This window comes from Dryobates pubescens, chromosome 4, assembly GCF_014839835.1.
Source record: "Dryobates pubescens isolate bDryPub1 chromosome 4, bDryPub1.pri, whole genome shotgun sequence".
In the NCBI taxonomy this organism is placed as follows: Eukaryota; Metazoa; Chordata; class Aves; order Piciformes; family Picidae; genus Dryobates; species Dryobates pubescens.
This window is the reverse complement of record NC_071615.1, coordinates 14,414,353-14,427,027: the sequence shown is the minus strand read 5'-3', so window position 1 is coordinate 14,427,027 and position 12,675 is coordinate 14,414,353. Positions and strand designations below refer to the sequence as shown.

The following is a 12,675-nucleotide window of genomic DNA, read 5'->3' as shown; positions in this document are numbered from 1 at the left end:
AACCTGGGAAGGAGAGTGAGCAAGCATTTAATAGTGTTGGTCCCACAGTAGTTGCTAGAAACCAGTGCTTCTATCAGGCAAAAGATCCAAGTCATGTTCATTTAATTCTGTGCTCCATTTTCACCTTTCAGTACTAAAATATGGTTTGCAATTGCCTGACAAAATCTGTAGCAAAGTTCCAGCTATTGCATGTTGTAAAAGAAGAGAAGTTTGTCCTGCTTTGAGGTTCTGTTATTAGTAGTTAAAACATACACAAGTTACACAGAAACAGCTGAGCATTAAGTTAAGGCTGTTTTGCAGGTTGTGCTTCACATTAGTTTATTGAAACCAGACAGAAATAACTATTTTCTTTCTTGATTCTTTTTAATTAGGTTACAGCCATCCCTCTCTGATAAAGCTTCTACAGCAGCCACAGAACTTGGTAAGTGAATTAAAACATGAAGTACAAGGAGTTCTCTCCCTCCTTGTGGCAGTCTGTCTTGTATTTTCTTCAGCTGATATTGATTATGATCTGCTTGCTTTATTTCTCACGAGATGAAAAGAGCTTGGTAGTGTTTACAAGACCAAAACCTCTGTGAAGCTTTACAAGAAGCGAACATTTGGGTGATACAAGCACTTGATATGTTTGCAGCCAGTTTTAAATCCTGGTTCAAGCAGAGTGCTTCCAGTTTACCATTTTAGCAGTATTCTTAAGTGAAGATTTTGGACCTTTCAAGCAAGCACAAGTCCTGGAGAAGAGAGTATGACACTTTGAATGTGAAAATGGTGCCCTAAATCTGGAAGGCAGGGGATGGGTTTGGGTTGGGTGGTTTTGAGAGGTGTGGTGGAGGGTAATGGCTGGTGTCCATACCCAGAATACAAACCACTAACATGACTAAGCCACTGACATGTCCTTGAAAGAAATCAAATCATTAGTCTAGAGGATTATTTCAACAGGATTATTTCAAATCAGCTTCTTAAATAAAGTCTTCTCCTGTTTCTTCTGACATTGTACTGGAAGTAACCTGGATTGAATCATGGAAGCTGGTGAAATGAGGCTGCATTCTATTTTGGGCTTCATTTTATCACAGCATGGACAGAAGTTTTGGTTTCCATAATGATTTTGTGCACTTAAACAGTCACTTTTTGGGGCATAATAGCTTATGTATGTAGTGCACAGATAAACTGAGCTCAATGGCTTTTGAGTGCCCATCAGTAGATCCCTGTTGGTTTTGCTGTCTTCAGTGACTTCAGATGGTGCTTCTGCAAACGAATAATGGGTGTCTGTGCTGCTTGCAAGGGCAGACCTCAGTGTGGGCCAGTGCCCTCTCATGCCTGCATTCCCTTCCCTTCCCTTCCTTTCCCTTCCCTTCCCTTCCCTTCCCTTCCCTTCCCTTCCCTTCCCTTCCCTTCCCTTCCCTTCCCTTCCCTTCCCTTCCCTGCCCTGCCCTGCCCTGCCCTGCCCTGCCCTGCCCTGCCAGGGGGTTGCTGCAGGGCTTGTTTTGGGTTGGTTTGTTTGTAATGCTCCACGTAGCCTCTTTACAGGCAGCCATAAAGAAGAGAAAATGCATCTGTTCATTTGAGACCATAGCAGCTTGATGTCGATGCTCTGTTTTTTCTCAGTGCTGACTATCTCATTAACAACAAAAGACAAATACACTTCTCTGCTTAATGGCAAATGTTGCCAACTGACTGTGACAGCCCATAATCAAATTCACACAAATTTATGATCTCCTATCTCTAACTTTCTATGAAAATTTACTTCTAAACTGAGATAAAAAGTCAAGTGAGATTTCTCATACATACTCAACAAAAACACTGTTTATTGAGTCTGTCAAAACAAACACTGTTTGGAAGTTAACAGACTTCTGCAAGTTAGGAAGTCCTACTTCATACTCTGGGTTTCCCTAGGAATGCTGGTGGCACATCCTTAGAGGTACGGTGTGACCGCTCCCAGCTCTTGTGGTGGTCCACACCTCTGAATAAATGAGTCCTTGTTTTGAGGCAAAGACTGAAAGATGCTGATACATGTGCAAGCTTGAGTTGCAATGAAAATGTGAATGCTTTTTGGGGGGAGGCAGTCTGTCCCCTCTGGAGACCCTTCAAGACTTAAGCCATTGAAGCTCAGCCTTTAAGTTCAGTAATGACTTGTGTGGTAGGTTGAGAGAGGGCCTAGCTCTCTCTCCTCCCCAGAGTAAAAAAACCACAGCTAACCCAGTCGGAGGAGCAAAGCTATATATTTACAAGCATATATGGAAAGCAGGTTATATATAACACAATATATATACAGGTATTTACAATATATACACAGAAATATACAGCAAAGAGAAATGACACAACAAAAATCCCTCCCCAAGGAGGGATTCCCTCCCTGTAACCCCCTCTCTCCCCCCCCTACCTCCCCTTTTCCCCAAAAAGGGGTTAGAGAGAAAGAAAGGCAAGTTATTAAGGAAAAGAATCTTTATAAAGCTTTCAAAAGCCCATGCAGGATTAGTTTTTGCTTATCTCAAGGCCAGCTCCGGGTAGCTCCCAGAGAAGCAGGCAGGGAGAACAGGCTGAAACCCAAACTCCCCAACTCCCAAACCAAACTGAACTGAGGAAAAAAAAAATTCCAACTGCCCTACAATTTAAAGTTGCATTTTGTTCATCCACCAATGAAAATCGTTTAGAATATCAGAATGTTTTTGTTCTAGTACCAAAAACATTTAGCCACTGTGTCCCAGCACTGTTTGTTCTTAAAGGCACAGCCTCAAACGATCGCAACTTGTTATAACAACAGCAAGAAAAACAAGCAGGCAAAGCAAAAGGGCAAATAATGCTGCTTGGCAGTTGGCAGATTGATTGAGCTTGGCCTTTTCTCAGCAAATTTAATTGAAAATAAAAAGTAGCACCTTGTGAATCAAATAAAATCACCTACAGAGACTGAGAGCAATGGTGAATCAATTTTAATCCCTGACACTTAATTTACATTCATTGCACAAACATGACAAATTCATCTCCATTAGTGGACTGGGGAGGTGGAGGGGGGTGTTCCAGAGCTTCTCTTTAGGAATACCAGTGTGGGCAGTGGGGGCTCAGCTTCCCCACCAGCTGCTGTTCATTGGCACCAAAATTTCCTTTCTCAAAGCTGTGAATCCTGATGTGGCCACTTCATGGAACCAGTGAGACAGCTAATGTTGGAAGAGATCTCAGGTGGTCTCCTTCCCAGCCTCCCACTCAAAGAAGATTGGCTGTGAGATCAGACCTGGTTTCTCAGGGCTCTATCTGGGGTCTTGCAAACTTCCAAGGAGAGAGACTTCACCACCTCCTTGGGCAAACTGTTCCACTGCTTTGCTGTTCTCTTGGTGAAAAAGCTTTTCCTTACTGTGGTAGGTTGAGAGAGGGCTTAGCTCTCCCTCCTCCACAGAGTAAGAAACCACAGCTAACTCAGTCGAAGAGCAAAAGCTATATATTTACAAGCATATATGGAAAGCAGGTTATATATAACACAATATATACAGGTATTTACAATATATACACAGAAATACACAGCAAAGACAAATAACACAACAAAAATCCCTCCCTCAGGGAGGGATCCCCTCTTTGGAACCCCCTCTCTCCTCCCCTTACCTCCCTTTTTCCCCAAAAAGGGGTTAGAGAGAGAGAAAGGCAAGTTACTAAGGAAAAGAGTTGTTAGCAAGCTTCAAAAGCCCATGCAGGATTAGTGTTTGCTTATCTGAAGGCCAAGTCCAGCAGTTCGCAGAAGAAGCAGGCAGGGAGAACAGGCTGAAACACCCAACTCCCCCAACTCCCAAACCGAACTGAACTGAGGAAAAAAATTTTCCAACCGCTTCACAATCTAAAGCTGAATTTTTGTTTATCAACCAATGAAATTCGTTTAGAATATCAGAATGTTTTGGTTCTAGTACCAAAAACATTAGCCAGTGTGTTCCAGCAGTGTTTGTTCTTAAAGGCACAGCCTCAAACGACCACAGTCCACCCCTTTCTAAACAATTTCATTGGCTGTTCGTACTGTCCATCCAATCCAGAACAATATTTACAGTTCGTAAGTTAAGTTCATCGTCCATTCCGGCTATACTCAGATGTAGATGATTCAGAAGTCCAAGAAAATCCAAAATCAAGAAAATGGAAAACAGTTTGTCTCTCCGCAGACGAAGCGAAGAAAAAGGGAAACAGGGACCCAGGGACTCTCAGTTGACTCAGGGCTCTCAGGGTTCTCAGGGTTCGTGCACCGTAGATTCCTCAGGGACTCTTTCCTTTGGACGCGCTGTAGCTGTACAACATTCTGAAATTAAACTCTCTCAGCTAAAGTTAAATCTCTTTGTGGAATACACTGAATTTCACCATTCTCTTGCATTACCCAATAAGTGTGACCCGGACCTTCTGCTGAAACCACCCCTCGGACAGGTTTAGCCTCTCCTGAGGGCGAAAATACCCAAACAGTTTTACCTAACAGATTCTTTTCCCTAACAACAGGAATTCTATCACCTTCTACTTTCTGTAGCAGATCAGAATGTGCAGGTCCAGCTCGGTTCACTGAACCTCTACTGTTCACCAGCCAGGTTGCTTGTGCTAAATGTTTCTCCCAGTTTTTCAAAGATCCACCTCCCATGGCTTTGAGAGTGGTCTTCAACAAACCGTTGTAGCGTTCAATCTTCCCTGCAGCTGGTGCATAGTAAGGAATATGGAAAATCCACTCAATACCGTGCTCTTTTGCCCAGCTCTTTACAAGGTTGTTCTTGAAGTGAGTTCCGTTGTCTGACTCAATCCTCTCTGGAGTTCCGTGTCTCCACAGGATCTGTCTCTCCAGACCGAGAATGGTGTTGCGTGCAGTTGCATGTGGGACTGCGTAAGTTTCCAGCCATCCAGTGTTTGCCTCTACCATAGTAAGCACGTACTGCTTACCAGAACGAGAACGTGGTAGAGTGATGTAGTCAATCTGCCAAGCTTCACCATACCTGTATTTGGACCATCTGTCACCATACCACAAGGGCTTAATTCTCTTTGCCTGCTTAATAGCAGCACAAATGTCACAGTCATGGATGACTTGTGTGATGGCATCCATGGAAATGTCTATGGATCTGTCACGAGCCCATTGGTATGTTGCATCTCTGCCTTGATGTCCTGACGAATCGTGAGCCCACCGAGCTAAGAATATCTCACCTCGGTGTTTCCAGTCGAGATCAAGTTCAGAGTCCTTGTCTACTTGAGAAACTCTTGCAGCTAGATCTGCCTGATGGTTGTGCTGCTGTTCCTCAGTAGCTTTGCTCTTGGGAATGTGAGCATCAATGTGTCTCACTTTCACTGGAATTCTCTCGATTCGATCAGCAATGTCTTGCCACAGTTCAGCTGCCCAGATGGGTTTTCCTTTCCTCTGCCAGCCATTCTTTTTCCAGTTCTTTAGCCAACCCCATAGAGCATTGGCTACCATCCATGAGTCGGTGTAGAGATAAAGCTTTGGCCATCTCTCCCGTTCAGCCACGTCGAGAGCTAGCTGGACAGCTTTTACCTCTGCAAACTGACTGGATTCTCCTTCTCCATCCTTCGCCTCTGCAACTCGGCGTGTTGGACTCCACACTGCAGACTTCCACCTTCGCTTGTTCCCGACGAGACGACAGGAACCGTCTGTGAACAAAGCATATTTCTTTTCATCATCTGAAAGGTCATTGTAAGGAGGAGCTTCCTCAGCACGAGTTACTCTCTCCTCTGGAGGTTTAGCACAGTTGGTATCTTCAGGCCAACTTGAGATCACCTCCACCAGACCAGGTCTTTCAAGATTTCCCATTCGAGCTCTCTGTGTTATCAGGGCCATCCACTTAGACCAGGTGGAATCTGTGGCATGATGTGGTGTGGAACCTTTGCCTTTGAACATCCAATTCAAAACTGGCAATCTGGGAGCTAAGAGAAGTTGTGACTCAGTTCCAATTACTTCAGAAGCTGCTTTCACTCCTTCATAGGCAGCTAGAATCTCTTTCTCTGTTGGAGTGTAATTAGCCTCTGAACCTCTGTAACCTCGACTCCAGAAACCAAGAGGTCGTCCACGTGTCTCACCTGGAGCTTTTTGCCACAAGCACCAGGTTGGACCATTGTCACCTGCAGCCGTGTACAAAATGTTCTTAATGTCTGGACCATCTCGCACAGGTCCCAGACCCACTGCTTGTACTACTTCTTGCTTTATCTGGTCAAAGGCTGCTTGTTGTTCAGGTCCCCAGTGGAAACTGTTCCTCTTTCGAGTCACATCATACAGAGGTTTCACAATCTGACTGTATCCAGGAATGTGTAGTCTCCAAAATCCCACTATCCCCAAGAAACGTAGAGTTTCTTGCTTGTTCGTGGGATTTGCCATGGTAGAGACTCTATTTACCACATCCACTGGAATGTGTCGGCGTCCATCCTGCCACTGCACTCCCAGAAACTGGATCTCTGTGGTAGGACCTTTCACTTTGTCTCTCTTGATGGCAAAACCTGCATTCAGGAGAATGTCCATGATTTTGTTACCTTTCTCGAAGACTTCCTCAGCAGTTTTACCCCAGACGATGATATCATCGATGAACTGGATGTGTTCTGGAGCACCACCTTCCTCCAGAGCATCATGGATTACTGCATGACAGATGCTGGAGCTGTGGATCCAGCCCATTGGCAGTCTGTTGAAAGTGTACTGGATTCCTCTCCAGGTGAAAGCAAACTGAGGCCTGCATTCCTCTGCTATGGGAATAGAGAAGAAGGCATTAGCAATGTCTATGGTAGCATACCATTTGGCCTCTTTGGATTCCAGCTCATACTGGAGTTCCATCATGTCTGGTACTGCTGCACTCATAGGCGGAGTTACTTCATTCAGGGCTCGGTAGTCCACTGTCAGACGCCAGTCTCCATTCGGCTTTCGCACAGGCCACACTGGACTGTTGAAAGGTGAATGAGTTTTGCTGATGACTTTCTGACTCTCCAACTGACGAATCAGATTCTGAATGGGCAACAAAGAGTCACGGTTGGTTCTGTATTGTCTGTGATGCACAGTCCGAGAAGCAACCGGCAACTTAATGTCCTGAATCTTGTGTTGTCCCACAACTGCAGATTCATCAGAAAGCTCAGGTCTAGCAGATAGCTTCAGTTTTTGTCCATCAATTTCTACAGAAGCTACTCCAAAAGCCCATTTGTAACCTTTAGGGTCTTTGAAACGCCCTTCTCTCAGAAAATCAATTCCCAAAATACAAGGTGCATCAGGTCCGGTCACAACTGTATGCTTTTTCCATTGTTTACCAGTTAAGCTTATATTAACCTCCACTTTACTTAACTCTTGAGATCCACCAGTGACTCCCAGAATAGTTATGGACTCTGATCCCTGATAATTTGATGGCAATATGGTGCACTGAGCTCCTGTGTCAACCAAGGCCCTGTACTTCTGAAAGTGTGAAGTGCCAGGCCACTGGATGTACACATCCCAATAGATTCTGTTATCTGTATTACCCCTCTCCTCCCCCTGGCGGGAGGCAGGGCACCCCTAGTTATGGGGAACATGTCCACAGGTGCAACGAGCACACTGTGCAGTGTTAGAACTGGAGCCACTGTTGGAGCTACTAGAGTTGTCCTGGGGAACTGTAGAAGTAACAGCTACCCTTCTGGTATTGCTACCTCGGGTTCTGCCACTTTGCAGTTCTCTCAGTCTCCTGAAAAGATTAGAAGTTGGTTGACCATCCCACCTGTTCATGTTCTCACCAAACTGATCACGCAGGGTAATCCAAATAGTCCTACGTGACTGCCTTGGTGGTCTGTTTTGGTTTGATCTGTTTTGGAATGACCTCCTTGGAGGATGTCTATTCCTCACAGATGAAACCTGTACCCACCTGGAGGAAGAATTGGAATCATCTCTTTGTGCCAATTGGGAGATGGTGTTTTTAAATTCATCCTTCAGCTCTTTCATGCAATTCTCCAGTTTTCCAGACAGAGTTTCAATGGCTGAAACCAAAGAAACACGCGTCATGCTATCATCCAATTGTCTCAATTGATCAGTGAATTGGCCAACCGTAAGAGGAGCTCCACCATAATTTCTTGCTACAATTCTGCTTGCCAGAATGTTTGCATAATTGGAAGGAGCAAGCTTGATGAGCTTTTTAGTAAGACCATTTCCTACAGGAACATCATCAGGATTCAGAGATTCATGTTCACCATAGAGTACCTCTCTAACAGCAAATTCTCTCAGACGCTTAATTCCCTCATCTATGGTAGTCCAGGGCTTAGGATTCCATGGAAGATCATCTCGGGAAGGGTATCTCATGAGAACCGCCATTAGAAGGCGTATCCACAGATTAACCTTACCGAGAGCCTTGCCTAGATGTCTATCTATTCCATTATCCTTCGAGAGAGTTCCTAGCTGGGCTGCTGACTTGTCTCCAACCATTAGAGCTGGAGCACCTGTATCATAACATCTACCAAGCCAAGCGAGAACTGGCTCCTTATCTGCTCTGAGATAGTCTTTTCTCACATTTCTTAGCTCCTCACGTGGTGAAGAGCAGTCGGTTATGTCATCTTGTTCTTGCTCCTCTGCCTCCTGTTCCTCAACTTGTGGTCCCAACAACCTTTCTGTCACTCTCTCAAGGATCCCTTTAAGCTGAGAGGCACCACCACTAGCTGCTGTCCTACCAAGAGATGCATCTCGATCCTCTGATGATCTCAATAACTCAGCTATATTTTTAAGACAAATTTTTTCTTCCTCCCCAGCAGAAGAACCCTGCTGTGCATCCCCGTCAGCTCCTGAATCAGCTTTAGTCTTACCCTTCCTTGTTGTTAAAACTGCTACTTGCTTTACTGGAGCTGTGTTTGGGTTTCCAGCTGCCTTATTATCAGAAGCTGATAAGCTTTGAGACAGATTAGCTGCTTTGGAGGACGCTTCCGCTCCTGCCATGGAAGAAGGAGGAAATGACTTTGCCTCGTTAATGGTGGCTGCCTGGGACACAGGAGCCGCCATGTTTGGGGCTACTGTAGCCCCTGGCTGCTTGCCAGAATCATCACCATTGCTATTCAGAGCTGCCTTGCCGATTGACTTTTTAGCTTTATCTTTAACTGACACAGATTCTCCATTATCATCCTCACTGGATGTTCCTGAAACAGAGCTAGGGTGGCGTTTTCGTCTCTTAACCCTCCGTTTTATAACAAAACATGCCTTGGACACTTTTTTCTCCCGGTACAGTGCTACCAACAAATACACATTAATCATCACCGATAGCAGGACTACACACATCGAGAAAATCAGCTTTGGATCCCAGCCATCACTTAAAATTACCCTTTCACCGAGCGGAATCTTAAACTCTTTTATCTCAATAGGGAGTGTGCTAGATGTAACATTCCTGTACTTTTTAACATAAAAGAATTCCAGACACTGATCATACAGAAGCCGAATCTTGTACTTAAACCACAAATATAATTTTTGCATTATATATTTACCTATCTTATCGATAATCATACCCAGGCAATACTTGTAGATCAATACACCAAAGACCGAGAAGAACAGACGCTCAAAAAGCCAAAACACCTTCATGTTTGCTCGTTCGACTTAAGCAAGCAATAAATCAAACTAATTTGTCAGCAAGCCCCGAGTTGGGCAGCCAATAAATGTGGTAGGTTGAGAGAGGGCTTAGCTCTCCCTCCTCCACAGAGTAAGAAACCACAGCTAACTCAGTCGAAGAGCAAAAGCTATATATTTACAAGCATATATGGAAAGCAGGTTATATATAACACAATATATACAGGTATTTACAATATATACACAGAAATACACAGCAAAGACAAATAACACAACAAAAATCCCTCCCTCAGGGAGGGATCCCCTCTTTGGAACCCCCTCTCTCCTCCCCTTACCTCCCTTTTTCCCCAAAAAGGGGTTAGAGAGAGAGAAAGGCAAGTTACTAAGGAAAAGAGTTGTTAGCAAGCTTCAAAAGCCCATGCAGGATTAGTGTTTGCTTATCTGAAGGCCAAGTCCAGCAGTTCGCAGAAGAAGCAGGCAGGGAGAACAGGCTGAAACACCCAACTCCCCCAACTCCCAAACCGAACTGAACTGAGGAAAAAAATTTTCCAACCGCTTCACAATCTAAAGCTGAATTTTTGTTTATCAACCAATGAAATTCGTTTAGAATATCAGAATGTTTTGGTTCTAGTACCAAAAACATTAGCCAGTGTGTTCCAGCAGTGTTTGTTCTTAAAGGCACAGCCTCAAACGACCACACTTACACTCAAGTCAGTACCTCTTGTGTTTTGATTTCTGCCCATTGCTTCTCACTTTCACATTGAAGAGCCTGGAGCCTGGCTACATCTTCTCAATAACCTCCGCTTAGGTATGGGAAGGCTGTGTGGCTGTAGTCACTTGGCAAGGCTCTTGCATCAACGCAGATTCAGTTCTACTGATGTTAGGGAAAGGGGGTGGTTGGAGAAAAGAATTCTGGGTTTCAAACTCCTTTTGCCATTACTGCACATTTCTGTCTGGTAGGTGTGATTAGAATAAAATGTAACTGCCTTGACATCAACATGAGATTTTTCATGTGATAGTAAAACCTAATCTGTCTTCCTTTGCCATTGTAGAGCACTTTTATCAACAGACCTGCCCTTGGGATTTTACCTCCAGAGAACTTTGCAGAAAAACTGAAGGAATCTCTTTTATCAGTAAGTTTGAGATAGCAGTGACAAGATATACCCTGTGCTGTGTCCAGGTATAGCCAGGGACACTAGGGATTTTCATGGGGACCATTACAGATGAGCTGTTCATCTCTTTGCCTTCCTACTGCAAGTAAGAAGATCAAACCTCCTTCCCTGATCTGACAGCTGAATGTGAGAGGCTGAATGTCTGCTCTGCACAGATACTGCCTCTTCCATTCTGGATTCAAGAACTGAAGAGAAAACACAGTTTCAACTTCTACTAACTTCTGTTCACTGTGCTTTCATAAGCAGTAGTGGGGAAGGTGTTTGTCCTGACTTAAATTTGAAGGTCCTTGGGACTAAAACTGAGTCAAGCCCTCTCAGCTGCAGTTGAAATTGGCTTTCCTCATCCTAGACACAGCTGTCCTCCATTACACTGAACCTCATGATCAGTGTTACCTTCACTTTGCACTAGACTTGTGCAATTCTTTTGGAGTAACTTTTTGTCTTCTTTGACAGGTGGCTCCTAAGGGCCTGTCACAGGTGATCACCATGGCCTGTGGATCCTGCTCTAATGAAAATGCCTTTAAAGCAATATTTATGTGGTACAGAGTGAGTAAAACAATAAGTCTTTGGGGGGTTTGGCAGGTTTGGGTGTAGAAATGAGTCTTCATTCCTTGTTAGACCTGTTACTGTGAAACAAAGTAGCTCCTGCAGTTTGCCTTGTTCATGATGCTATTTATGTTCAACCTAGTATAAAATCTTCATTAAAAAGTTGTCTTCTAAGCTTTTCATATTGACACAAGCTTAGAAGTCATAAGGAAAAGGAAATTAAGAAAGCACTGATTGCATCAGTCTGTAAAAGCCACAAGCAGTGTCTTTAGAGGCTCCAGTTTGGAATGCCAGCATTGCTAATTTGTGATTCAGCCATAAATGCATTGCTTGGAGCTGCAGGAAAGCTAGCTGTGGGATTGTTTGGTTTCTTTTACAGAGCAAGGAGAGAGGCCATAATAATGTCACAAAAGAGGAACTGGAATCTTGCATGATTAACCAGGTAATATTTGTTCTTTACTATACCTGCAGTTGCCTTTACAGGGGAAGACTGGGAGGAGAAATTTGCTTTCCTGTCTCAGAAGTGGAATCTCAATTTGCATTTGGTGCAATACAGTCTGCTCCAAATGAATACCAGGACTTGCTGCTTGCATCCTTCTCAGCTGTGAATCTTGGGAAGATCTCCCTTTTTTCACAACATGCCATTTGCTAGAGAAGGGCCCACAGGATGGATGGGTCCCTGGAGAACATTAATCTGTGGAAAAGTTTACCAATAACAACAACAAACCTAATTCTCTTTTTTTTCCCCAAAGTTGTGATTCTATAGCTCAAAACTGATAAAGGGCTTGGTTAAAATTGGACTAAATACTAACAACAGGCAGGATATGGAAATGGAGCTACAGCTGATAAACCTCTGAAGTACTATACACATTCAGCTGGGGTGGTCTTGGCTCTTGCCAGTCAGGAATCCTAATATGCAACAGTAGCAGAATAGAGAGTATTTAATCTCTTCTTTGAGACAAACACATTAGAAAGTAATAACCTGCTGGTTCCAGTCTGACCTTTGGCACTTCTTTAGGGGTCAGCATTCAGTTCATTCACATGGGAATAAGAAACTCATTTGGCTTTCAAAACTGGGAGGATTCTTACAGGGGGCTTTGTTTTGTTTCTGTTTGCCTTCAGGTTTATTTTTTAAGTGCTGTGATGCTCCTTACAGCATGGCCAGACTGATGGCTATGCCAGTACAAGTCAGAGGGTGGCACATCATGACCTGAAGGAGCAGGGTTTTTATGGGATGACCAAACACTTACAAAGCTCATCATCACTTTTTGTCCATGTGGAGGTAGCTAAACATAAGGATTCCTATTTAAGCTAGCTTAAAAGGGGAAAGATTTGAGAGTGCACCTCCATCCCCCTTTAGGGGAAGGGATCTTCCAGAATCCAGTCATAAATGTTGAAGCTTTGGCTCTGTAGCTGAATGTGTGGTACAAGACTAAAGAGGTAAAGAGAGTGTTGTAAGTG

At 44.0% G+C, this 12,675-nt stretch overlaps 1 protein-coding gene across 2 annotated transcripts in view; it reads left to right on the top strand.

Moving 5' to 3' along the window:
• Window positions 1-12,675, top strand: part of ABAT (4-aminobutyrate aminotransferase) — a 62,196-nt gene that overhangs the window by 40,499 nt on the left and 9,022 nt on the right. For both annotated transcript variants that reach the window (XM_054180636.1, XM_054180638.1), the window contains exons 6-9: window positions 372-421; window positions 10,549-10,629; window positions 11,122-11,214; window positions 11,594-11,656. In XM_054180636.1, the coding sequence (XP_054036611.1) occupies window positions 372-421; window positions 10,549-10,629; window positions 11,122-11,214; window positions 11,594-11,656 (287 nt within the window). The remainder of the gene's footprint in view (window positions 1-371; window positions 422-10,548; window positions 10,630-11,121; window positions 11,215-11,593; window positions 11,657-12,675) is intronic.